This window comes from Anomaloglossus baeobatrachus, chromosome 6, assembly GCF_048569485.1.
Source record: "Anomaloglossus baeobatrachus isolate aAnoBae1 chromosome 6, aAnoBae1.hap1, whole genome shotgun sequence".
NCBI classification, from domain to species: Eukaryota; Metazoa; Chordata; class Amphibia; order Anura; family Aromobatidae; genus Anomaloglossus; species Anomaloglossus baeobatrachus.
The window spans coordinates 112,229,255-112,242,287 of record NC_134358.1 but is presented as its reverse complement, the minus strand read 5'-3'; the positions used below and the strand labels follow the sequence as shown (position 1 = coordinate 112,242,287).

Below are 13,033 nucleotides of genomic sequence, written 5' to 3'. Positions count from 1 at the left end.
GGTGACATTGAGGGCTTCTTCCAGGACTTTGAGCATCAGTGTCGATTAATGGAAGTCCCAGAAAGGGAGCGCGTCCGGCATCTGGTTGGGCTCTTAGAGGGTGGAGCTGCTGCAGCCTATAGAGCTATGGACCCTCGGTGGAACTGTGAGTATGCGGATATTAAACAGACTATTCTAGAACATTATGCTGTAACGCCAGACACTTACAGGACTCAGTTCCGTACTCTAGCATGTGATGAGGAAGTGTCCTTCAAGATGTATGCCCACAAACTCAAACATCTGTGGCATCGTTGGTTGGAGGCAGAGGAGGCCTTAACCTTGGAGACCGTCCTCCAGGTCCTCCTAAAAGAGCAGTTTTACTTCAAGTGCCCCGCTGAGATCCGGGAATGGGTGCGTGAAAGGAGACCAGCCACTGTGGAGGAAGCTGCAGCTCTAGCTGATGAGGCTCTCACCATCAAGCCTCAGTGGAAAAAACTACTACCCAGTGAGAAAAAAAAACACCAACCCCCCAACGCTGGTGGCCCCTGGTCCTTCTGGCCCCAATGTTCACCATCACCCTAGACCGTCAACTCATGGGGACCTTCGTGTGACTGTGCCTCGCATTACTCATGCTCCACCTTTGGGAATACGACGCGGAGGAAGAATCCCAGAGCGCAGATGTTATGGATGTGGGCAGCCTGGGCACATGCAATTCCAATGTCCAGGTGTTCGTAGACAGAACAGATACAGACTGCCTTTGCCTGTTCATTACCTACAGACACCTTCACCAGGAGAAGAGCTGGATTCTGTGCCTGATGACTTGCCAAGTGACTCAGATATCCTGGCTCCCCTACCCGGAGTCTATGGGGTGCGAGCTCCAGCCACCTGTTCTTCTGATCTTCAGGACAAACATCTACAGGAGGTCGTGCTGGATGGCCAAAAAGTTGTTGGCTTCCGTGACACTGGGGCTTTCCTCACCATAGCCGATCCCCGAGTAATTCAACCACAAGCAATTCAAAAGGGACCAGGAATTGCCATTGAACTGGCAGGAGGTACCCAGAGATATATTCCAAGAGCGAGTGTGACCCTGGATTATGGCTTTGGGGCAAAACAATGTGTGGTCGGTGTGATGAGCGGCCTCCCTGCAGACGTTCTTCTAGGAAATGATGTGGGGAATCTTCATTGCCACTTTGTCGGTGCGGTAACCAGAAGTCAAGCCAAGAGAGCAGCCCATGTGGACGTGTACAACCCATCCATGGAACTGAGGCCACCAGAACTGCCATTACAGCCGGTGAGTGATTCTTCTTGTGGGGATAATATGAATGTTACTTGGGATAAAGTTCAGTTTAGACAAGAAGTAGAGACTGACCCCACCCTTGCTAGTTTTAGAACTCGGGCTGAAATAGGGCAGCTAGGGGAAAACGGAGAAAGAATTATCAGAGAAAATGGACTTCTGTATCGGGTTGCCAATGCCGACTCCCTAGATAAGCCCTGGACTTATAGCAAACAGCTGATTGTTCCTCAGAAGTACAGAATTCCCCTATTACACCTGGCTCATGACATTCCTACGGCTGGCCATCAAGGCAAAACCCGCACCGAGAGACGATTGACTCAAACTTTTTATTGGCCGGGGATTTCCCAAGCAGTGGCGCATTTCTGCCGAACTTGTGACATATGTCAGCGTAGAGGGCGACCCGGAGATCACCCAAAGGCACCCCTGCAACCGCTCCCTATAATAGAAGAACCCTTTCAAAGAGTAGCTGTTGATATCATTGGACCTCTGGCTAAACCAAGTAAATCTGGAAAGCAGTACATTCTCACTGTTGTGGACTACGCCACCCGATATCCAGAAGCCGTGGCCTTGTCAAGTATCTCTGCAGCCAAGGTGGCCGAGGCCTTGGTTATTATTTTTACCAGAGTAGGATTCCCCAGTGAGATCTTGTCGGACCAAGGCTCCCAGTTTATGTCAGAGTTGGTCCAGTGTCTGTGGCGCACCTGTGGAGTACGAGCGATCCGAACGACCCCGTATCATCCCCAAACAAATGGACTTTGTGAACGATTCAACGGCACTCTGAAGAATATGCTGAGGGCCTTCACGGACCGAGATTCAGACTGGGAGAAGTACCTACCCCATCTCTTGTTTGCCTATCGGGAAGTTCCCCAGGAGTCCACTGGGTTCTCCCCCTTTGAACTACTCTATGGAAGAAAGGTCCGAGGACCCTTAACCCTGCTCAAGGAATACTGGGAGGGGCAAGTTGAAGATACAGGAACCCCTGTTGTCCCTTATGTCCTAAAGCTGCGAGAAACCTTGGCCCAACTTGCTAGTTTTGCACAGAGTCATTTGCGTATGGCTCAAACCAGACAGAAGACATGGTATGACCGTAACGCACGCTATCGGGAGTTTGTAGAAGGACAACAAGTCTTAATGATTGTTCCCCATCGGCAGAATAAACTGCAGACCACATGGGAGGGTCCCTTCCGGGTTCTCAGAAAACTGAATGATACCAATTACCTTCTTGCTTTAGATGATCAGGGGCTAAGGCAAAAGACTGTCCATGTGAATATGATTAAGGAGTACCATGACCGGAACATTCCAATGATAGCAAGCTGTCGATTGGCTTCAGAAGATGGTCAAGAGGATGAGGACTCTCTACCTGATCTCGTGGAAGCAGCGAGAGCCCCATCCACTGTGGAACAGGTTCCCCTGGGAGATTACCTGGACTCCTTACAGAAAATCCAGATGCTGGAAGTGCTTCAACAGAGACGGGCTGCTTTCTCATCCCAACCAGGTCGAACCACCGTCACCCAACATCATGTGGACACTCAGGGCATCCGTCCCATACAACTGGCTCCTTACCGGGTACCTGAATCAGTTCGAAACACCATGCAGCACGAACTGGAGGAGATGTTACAGCTTGGGGTAATCCAGGCCTCCCATAGCCCTTGGGCCTCCCCTGTGGTGTTAGTACCCAAGAAGGATGGGAGTACTCGATTTTGTGTGGACTATCGGCGACTAAACGACCATACCGTCAGCGATCCTTACCCAATGCCTCGTATTGACGAACTTCTAGATTGACTGGCTGGGTCCCGATATGTCACTACCTTGGATCTCAGTAAGGGATACTGGCAGATCCCTCTAACGGACGAAGGGAGAGAACGGTCCGCTTTTATAACCCCCTTTGGTCTGTATGAATTTCTAAGCATGCCTTTTGGAATGAAAAATGCCCCGGCCACCTTCCAGAGAATGGTGGATCAGATCCTCCGGGGATGTGATGACTTTGCTTGTGCCTACTTCGATGATATCGCCGTCTTCAGCCACACATGGGAGGAACATCTGAATCAAGTAGCCATTATTTTGGACCTGATTCTTGCAGCCGGCCTAACTATTCGACCCGATAAATGCCAATTGGGGATGGGGGAAGTCCAGTACCTAGGACATAGAGTGGGAGGAGGGAAGCTCCGACCTGAGCCTGCCAAAATCCAGGCTATTAGAGACTGGCCTGTACCCCAAACTAAGAAACAAGTTATGGCTTTTCTGGGCACTGCCAGTTATTACCGAAAATTTGTTTCTCATTTCAGTACTGTGGCCAAGCCTCTTACCGACCTGACCAAGAAAACAATGCCCCGGCTGGTGATCTGGACTCCAGCCTGTGATGAGGCTTTTAACCGGCTGAAGGATGCTTTGATCTGCGATCCTGTCCTGGCTGCTCCAGACTACAAGAGGAGATTCATTGTGCAAACGGATGCCTCTGCTTATGGACTGGGAGCTGTCCTCAGCCAGGTGAATGCAGCTGGGGACGAGCACCCCATCGCCTATCTCAGCCGGAAACTGCTGGACCGAGAAGTGGCCTATGCAACTGTTGAGAAGGAATGTCTGGCTGTAGTGTGGGCCCTTAAGAAACTACGGCCGTATCTGTATGGACGGGAATTCACTGTGGTTACTGATCACAATCCCCTCACCTGGCTGAACAGAGTCTCTGGGGACAATGGACGCTTACTGCGATGGAGCCTGGCTCTGCAGCCCTATAACTTTACCATACAATATAGAAGGGGCAGCCAACACCAAAATGCAGATGGACTGTCCAGGCAAGAGGAGCCTTGAGTCCTGTCAGCCATGCCTGCGTGTACTTAACCAGCGACCTGTAGAGGTCCCTAGTACGTACACAAGTTGGGAGGGGAAGGAATTGTCATGATGTATTTTACCTTCTCACTGTATTTGCTGTAATACTATGTCAGGATGTGATGTCACTTTCCTTTGGTTGTACTTACTGAACACTTTGAAATGTCTTGGGATGTAAGTAACCATACCTTCCCCCATCTCCTGTGTCTCTGGGCCCATAATGCAATTATCTCTTGTCCACACAGCCAGGGGAACTTCTCATTGTTTCGTAAGCAGTGGATAACGCCAACTACACAAACCTGTAGACATCTCGGAGCCAACCTTCTAGAATCTTCTAGTGGGCCCAACCATTGCATAGACCCCTACCCTTGAGGGGCGGGCCCACGAGCTCAAACAATTCACTCCTGTTTCTAAATGCAGTTGGGAGTTGAGTTTTTGAAGAGGAAGGGAGCGAGATCTGATTCTGCGGACAGACCTCGCCGTCCAGTGGATTGTGTGGGATTTCTGGGACTCTGAAAAGGACTATTACGTTGTGATCTGGCACTTTGGATTATCGGGAGGTGCCCCCGAATCTGTTTTATTTGGACTTGTCGTGTGCTGTTCCTGTATTCCTGTTAGTAAACCTGTTGGATCATCCTCGGCCTGTTGTCTCTCTTTGCTCTGATGTACACCCCGTCACAGGGGCGTCTTGGGCCATCAGACACCAAGCTTCAGCCGAGCAAGTCTGCAAAGCCGCAACGTGGTCCAGTCTTCATACCTTCACCAGGTTTTACAAGGTCCACACCCAGGCATCAGCAGATGCCTCCCTTGGGAGAAAGGTGTTGCAGACGGCTGTCGCACACCTCTAAAAAGGTAGTAAACATTTGTACAGAGCTTTCCCACAGAATTTGTTGTTTGTTTTGGTTCTGTAGGACGGCTTATGTACTCACCCAGGGACTGCTTTTGGACGTCCCATGGTCCTGTGTCCCCCAATGAAAACGATAGAGAAAGAAGGATTTTTGTGTACTCACCGTAAAATCTCTTTCTCTGAGTCTTCATTGGGGTACACAGCACCCACCCTGTTTGGATTGTGAGGTCTTCATTTACCGGATGTTTCCCGATGTTGTTTGCGGGTCACCTTTGTTTCCATCCGGCTACTATATATTTACGTGCCCATAAGGCACTGTGTTTTTTTTCAACACACATTTTTCTCTTGTATTACATTGTTTAGTTATGGTTGTTCAAGGCTCTCCTACTACTGCTTTTACACAAAACTGGCATAGTACCGCCTCCGGCTCGGGGTGTACACTGCCAGGGAGGAGCTAACTCTTTTTATGTTCACTTAGTGTCAGCCTCCTAGTCACAGCAGCATACACCCATGGTCCTGTGTCCCCCAATGAAGACTCAGAGAAAGAGATTTTACGGTGAGTACACAAAAATCCTTCTTTTTTAACATTTTTGATATTGAGCCTGAAGAAGAGACCTGAGTAGTCTCAAAAGCTTGCTATTATTACCATCTTTTCAGTTAGCCATTTAAAGGTATCAACCACTGAGGACTTCAGTTCTTTTAAAGCATTTTTTAACATTTTTGGTAATTTTGTGTTTTGGTATTTTTTTCTCTACCCATGTCATGATCTACATTAAAAAAAAAATAAAGAAATATGGAATCTTGCAATTTTTACACTAGCGATGAGTGTATTCTAGCTCATACATCCTTCTGTTCTATCAGCAAATCCACATGGACATTAACACCAATAAACTGATTCAGGTCCTATCTATTGTAATGAATCATCTATTGAGCCTGTAAAAAGGTCATTATGAAGGGATTGCACTGAGAGCTATGAACAGTGACTGAAAGCCTGCTCAGCACACACACTCCAGGGCAGGTTGTCAGTCAAGGTGCAGGGGGAGTGATTACAGATCTCTGACTGTAGTGACCGCACCAAAGACTTGGAGTGAGCAGTAAAGTGTCATTTGTTTTTCCTCTATCCACTGTTCCAGTAAATGAGCCGAACATGTTTAAAATGCTATTTACTTGGGTGATTTCCACTGTGGATGCAGGGAAATACACTTTGTGCATACTTATTAGGAAAGGGAATATTTTGACCATAATATTCTTTTTATCCAGATTTTTCAACTGCATTCTCTATAAACTTAAATTCTTATTGGATGAAGAAGATCAGGTGATGTTTATTTGTATCATGAGGGAGGATATGATCTAAGGATACAACACCCTTTATCAGGGTGTGCAGAATTATCAGGCAACATGCACCAAAAAGATAATTAATGGAGTCTTAATTTTTTTTTTTTTTACTTTTCAAAGTCTTACAGAGGGATGCAGCACTCTTGAAATTAAGATAATGGGGTGTGATCACAGAACCTCAAACGTTTTGTTGCAAACAATGTCACGGGTGACACAGTCATGTGGTTTCTGGCACTAGAAGGGCTGCGCAAAATTCTATTGTTCCTGCTGTTAGTATTCTTTGTACTAGGTAGCTTTCCATCTCTTCCTCTTTTGGACCCAGCAGAGCTCTCATTCCGTCCAGCTGCTGATTATCAGTATTCCCCTTGTGCTTAAATACTCCTCTTCCCTGGACTTGTGCTGGTGATATTATTTAGTTCTTTTAAGCTCTGGTTGCAAGCAGGTGGCCTGCTCTCATCTGTGGTATAGCTGCTGAAACTTTGCTGAACTCCTGTCTGAGTCATCTGTGGATAAGTAGTTCATGTGGTTTCCCCTGTGCGTCCTCCTTGTGTCTGCTTTAGCGTTTTGTGGGGTTGACTAAGAGCTCATTCCACCCGTTTCCTATTTAGGGTCCAGCACTATGCATACCTAGGGTCAAGTATCCAGCTTGGCGCATAGATGAAAAACAAAACATATCTAAGGTGGTGAGGGACCCCAGGGACCAGCGGTGGGTTTGGTCCGTGGTCACCATCTCCCCCCTTACTTAGACGCAGGGATCCCTGTCACCCTTCGCTTCACCTCCCCTGTACAAATGGTCAACAGGGTCGCAAATAATGTCATGAGAAAAAAAACAGATTAACTGTCAAAGATTTCAGAGGAATCAAACCAGAAGCGACCATGACCTTTATGCCAATTTAATTTATTTATTTATTTTTATACCACGATATAGACTGAGACCGTGCCTGTGATTCTAACCAATCAACAGACGCTGTCTGGGGCGGGATCTGACTGCAGCCAATCGGATACACTGGTGGGCGGGGAAAGCAATGAATATTCATTAGAGATAATTCTCGCACCCATAAGTAAGGCTGTAGCTGTGGGGACTCTAAGTATGTACTGCTTTAACCCTTTTTTGCTTCCTTTTATTAATTTTTTTTTTCTTTGTGTCCAATCACAGCCATGCCAATACTTGACATGTTTGTGATGGGCAGGGAGAGGATGGTTCATTTGCTGTTCTTTGGCAAGGTCTTTGCGGTAAATGATCGGATGTCCAATCCCCATCTGACCAAAGATGGTACGATTTTTTTTTTTCCAATCTTTGCCTATCAGGATCGCTCATCTCTATTGCACGGAACCCCAGTAAAGTTAAAAAGCAACATGGGTATTACACTTGCTTTTCTTTCCTGCGTTTTTCACTGACTCCATTGAAGTCAGTCGGGGGAAAAAAGCAGGAAAAATTGCTAGAACAATTGACACGCTGCTTCTTTTTTCAGCAACAAAGAAAGCAAGGAAAAAAGAAGCAATGTGTGCCCAAGTCACAATTCTCATAGACTGTGCTGGGATGATTTTTATTGATTTAAAAAAGCAAGGAAAGATGCTAGAGAAAACACCCTGTGGGCACAAGGCCTTAATGTCTAAACTGCTGGTAACAAAAGTGAGTACACCCTTAAGTGAAAATTGCCTAATTGTGCCCAATTAGCCATTTTTCCTCCTCGTTGTCATGTGACTCATCATTAGTGTTACAAGGTCTCAGCTGTGAATGGGGAGCAGATGTGTTACATTTCGTGTTATCGCTCACACACTCTCATACTGGTCACTGGAAGTTCAACATGGCTCCTCATGGCAAAGAATTCTCTGAGGATCTGAAAAAAGAATTTTTGCTCTACATAAAGATGGCCGAGGCTATAAGGAGATTGCCAAAACCCTGAAACATGATTTCCAACCTGGTGTCCTCATAGCTCCTGGAAATCTTGTGCATGCAGCTCATTTTGGTAGCGTAATCATCTCTGAAGCCGGGTCAACGTGTCCCAATTTCAGAGAGGTGCACTGTGAATTATTGCAGAAACAGCTTCTGCTCCTCCAATCATGCGCAGTTTGCCTCCCTGAATCTGGGACCTGTACACCCAGCTTCAGAGGCGCAGTGACTCTGCCGGAATGAGCCGCACACATGTGCACTATTTCCAATAGCTGGTGATGATGCCAGCACGTGAAAATTGTGTTATCATGCCTACAAGGGCATGATAACTTGGAAAGAGGTCCAACTAGTCTTGGGAACTAAGGTCCCATTGACTACTCAAAGCGATAATTGGCACAGGAAAAATACTTTTTTAAACATTGAGTTGAGTGAATAAAATACTTCCATTAAAATTACAGCTTTGCACGCAAAATAAGCTTCATTTATCTCTATAACCTAAAAAGTAGTGGGTAGCAGAAAATGAGCACACCAGCTAAAATTTTGTTTTTCAATAAGGTTCAGAATTAATTAAAACCACAATATATGAGGACTTGTCTTTTGTGGGCCAAGTTGAAGTTTTGAATGACACTATTTATTCTAAAAAGTATAAAATATATATATGTGTGTGTGTGTGTATATAATATATATATATATATATATATATATGTAATACATTAGTGCCTACAAGTAGTATTCAACCCCCTGCAGATTTAGCAGGTTTGATAAGATGCAAATAAGTTAGAGCCTGCAAACTTCAAACAAGAGCAGGATTTATTAACAGATGCCTAAGGCTAGGTTCGCACACTGCGTCTTTTTGACGCTGCGTTTTTGTGCGTTTTTGGCCGCTAAAAACGCACAAAAACGCACCTGCGTCGAAAAAAACGCATCAAAAACGCATGCGTTTTTGCCGCGATTTGGTGCGTTTTTGGCTGCGTTGTGCTGCGTTTTTGATCTCTGCGTTTTGCTGCGTTTTTCCAATGCATTGCATGGGGGGGAAACGCAGAAAAACGCAGGAAAGAACTGACATGTCCATTTTTTTTTTTAACACAAAAACGCAAGTAAAAAAAACAGATGTGTGCGGACAGCAAAAATGAAAACTCATAGACTTTGCTGGGGAAGCAAAGTCCTGCAGTTTTGAGGCCAAAAACGCACCCGAAAAACGCGCAAAAACGCACTGTGCGCACATAGCCTAAATCTTACAAACCAACAAGTTATGTTCCTCAGTTAAATTTTAATAAATTTTCAACATAAAAGTGTGGGTCAATTATTATTCAACCCCTAGGTTTAATATTTTGTGGAATAACCCTTGTTTGCAATTACAGCTAATAATCGTCTTTTATAAGACCTGATCAGGCCGGCACAGGTCTCTGGAGTTATCTTGGCCCACTCCTCCATGCAGATCTTCTCCAAGTTATCTAGGTTCTTTGGGTGTCTCATGTGGACTTTAATCTTGAGCTCCTTCCACAAGTTTTCAATTGGGTTAAGGTCAGGAGACTGACTAGGCCACTGCAACACCTTGATTTTTTTCCCTCTTGAACCAGGCCTTGGTTTTCTTGGCTGTGTGCTTTGGGTCGTTGTCTTGTTGGAAGATGAAATGACGACCCATCTTAAGATCCTTGATGGAGGAGCGGAGGTTCTTGGCCAAAATCTCCAGGTAGGCCGTGCTATCCATCTTCCCATGGATGCGGACCAGATGGCCAGGCCCCCCTTGGCTGAGAAACAGCCCCACAGCATGATGCTGCCACCACCATGCTTGACTGTAGGGATGGTATTCTTGGGGTCGTATGCAGTGCCATCCATTCTCCAAACGTCACGTGTGTGGTTGGCACCAAAGATCTCGATCTTGGTCTCATCAGACCAGAGAACCTTGAGCCAGTCTGTCTCAGAGTCCTCCAAGTGATCATGAGCAAACTGTAGACGAGCCTTGACATGACGCTTTGAAAGTAAAGGTACCTTACGGGCTCGTCTGGAACGGAGACCATTGCAGTGGAGTACGTTACTTATGGTATTGACTGAAACCAATGTCCCCACTGCCATGAGATCTTCCCGGAGCTCCTTCCTTGTTGTCCTTGAGTTAGCCTTGACTCTTCGGACAAGCCTGGCCTCGGCACGGGTGGAAACTTTCAAAGTCTGTCCAGGCCGTGGAAGGCTAACAGTAGTTCCATAAGCCTTCCACTTCCGGATGATGCTCCCAACAGTGGAGACAGGTAGGCCCAACTCCTTGGAAAGGGTTTTGTACCCCTTGCCAGCCTTGTGACCCTCCACGATCTTGTCTCTGATGGCCTTGGAATGCTCCTTTGTCTTTCCCATGTTGACCAAGTATGAGTGCTGTTCACAAGTTTGGGGAGGGTCTTAATTAGTCAGAAAAGGCTGTAAAAAGAGATAATTAATCCAAACATGTGAAGCTCATTGTTCTTTGTGCCTGAAATACTTCTTAATACTTTAGGGGAACCAAACAGAATTCTGGTGGTTTGAGGGGTTGAATAATAAATGACCCTCTGAATAAACTTTTCACAATTTAAAAAAAAAAAAAAAAGAAATAACATTCTTTTTTGCTGCAGTGCATTTTACACTTCCAGGCTGATCTACAGTCCAAATGTCACAATGCCAAGTTAATTCCGAATGTGTAAACCTGCAAAATCTGCAGGGGGTTGAATACTACTTGTAGGCACTGTACAGTATATGTGTGTGTGTGTGTGTGTGTATATATATATAATATATAATATATTATAATATATATTTTTAGGTGTGTTAAAAAAAAAATCATGACTTTGTAAAAACAAGAAGAAAAAAATAGGTTTATTGCCATTTTCTTAAGTTTTCAACTTTTTATTGCTGGAGCTGTGTGAAGACTTTTTCCACATTGTAGGCTGACCTTTCTATGTATACCATTTTGGTATTCTTATGATGATTTGGTCATCTTTGCATTTATAGGGGGCTGAAGTGACCAAGAAACTGCAGTTCTGTTGTTTCAATTGTCTTTTTCATATGGTCTAGAATTAATGTAATTTTTTTTTTTTTTTTTATAGATAAGACTGTTACAACTTTGGCAATACCAAGTACGTTCATTGTTTTTGAATTGGCAAAAAAGGGTTATTCAAAATCTTTTCTAAATTCCACTTCCAGTGATTGACAGCAGTCTCTAAATGTTTTAATATCAGTGATCAAAGGCTCTGGGTGCTCCTTTAAAAGGCAGGTGATGGCTGTGTTACACAGTCTGCACCTGCCCTTTATGGAGAAGATTCCTACACAAGCCCGACCTAGTACGTACTGATACATCCTACTTCGACAAGGGGTAAAACTACTACATCTACCACCACCACCAACAGTTCTGTGGATTAAGGGCTCGCTCTCACTAGCAAATATGCAAGAGAATTAACCCAATTATGCAAATGACTCTGCCGAAATTCCATGTAACACATTCATTCCTGCTCTGAATGTGTCAAAGAGCAGGAATGAATGTGTCACATGGATTTATGTCTTTTTACATCAATTAAGAAATGTGCTCCTCAGAGCATCTGGGGGCATCACAGCTCTGGACCAGTCCCCAATCAGAGGACAATAAAACTTTCACACTCCTTATCTATGAACTGCTGCAATATTTATGGCCACAACAGTTTGTCCTCTTGGCATACTGATTGTTCTGCTTCACATAACTTGTCTTATTTACTGCTCCATTCTATGTCCTGTTGTGTATAAATATGTGACTCTTCAGAATTTGTGTTATACTGAGCCTGATGAAGAGACTTGAGTAGGCTCAAAAGCTTGCTATTATTACCTTCTTTTCAGTTAGCCATTAAAAGGTATCAACCACTGAGGACTCTCAGTTCTTTTAAACAATGAAGGTGTTCTAGAATTCTTCATATTATCACATACAAATAATAATCTTTATTAATAGTTGTAATCCTTTTCTTTAGCCTTGGACTTGGGAAGAAGATGAACAATTAAAGAAAGGAGTGAAAAAATACGGAGTAGGAAACTGGAGTAAAATGCTAATGAACTATAAATTTCACAACCGAACTGGAGTGATGCTGAAGGATCGCTGGAGAACCATGAAGAAGCTGAATATTGTCCACGATGAGTGACATTCCTTGGTTCCTAATTCTAGAGGATCATAATCCAAGGAATCCTCCTGCTTCTATTTTTATAGATTACCTGAAGAAACGTTGCGCAGAAAAAAATGTACACAATTAATGTTGTGGACCCCTCCCCTGTCTTGCTTTTTTTTTCTTCTTTTTTTTCTATTAATTAAATTTGTTTTATTGACAACTGTTGCATAATATATTATCATCATTGTATATTATATATCTAGTTACAGCATATGCCAAGTTAAGTCACATGTAAAATGAAATACAAAGATTACAATTCTGACCAATCTTGCAGTGTTACTATGTCTATCAATCTTGTGCACTCAATAAAAAAGACATGTACTATTGATGAAACAGAGAAACAGATGACCATTATATGAGCAGAGTAAAACACAAACCAATATGCTAAACATAAAAGTTAAAACAAAGACCAAGCTGCTAGAGCTATACCATTCCATTATGTTTTTAGGTGGAGAACTGTAGCCTACGACTCCCAGTAGATGAGACCTGATAAGTAAAGTACCATATGTTTCGTTTTATAAGACGCACCCCAAATGTAGAGGAGGGAAATAGAAAAAAAATATTTTTAATGTTAAAATGAGGGTGCATCTTATAATCCTAGTGCGTCTTAATCATAATTCTCACCAGGGGGGAATGGCGGTGGTGGAGCAGCTCAGGAAGGTCGCAGGATAGGCGATGCTGCGGACTCTGAGGAGGGGGTGTTGCGGCTC

At 44.3% G+C, this 13,033-nt stretch overlaps 1 protein-coding gene across 3 annotated transcripts in view; it reads left to right on the top strand.

Annotated features, from left to right (window-relative positions):
- TERF1 (telomeric repeat binding factor 1) overlaps positions 1-12,589 on the top strand; it is a 99,029-nt gene extending 86,440 nt beyond the window's left edge. For 2 of the 3 annotated variants that reach the window (XM_075353176.1, XM_075353174.1), the window contains 2 exons: positions 11,244-11,273; positions 12,132-12,589. In XM_075353176.1, coding sequence (XP_075209291.1) covers positions 11,244-11,273; positions 12,132-12,299 — 198 coding nt within the window. In that variant the 3' untranslated portion in view covers positions 12,300-12,589. The remainder of the gene's footprint in view (positions 1-11,243; positions 11,274-12,131) is intronic. The other variant, XM_075353175.1, reaches the window with a different exon arrangement.
- Positions 12,590-13,033: the final 444 nt, after the last annotated feature.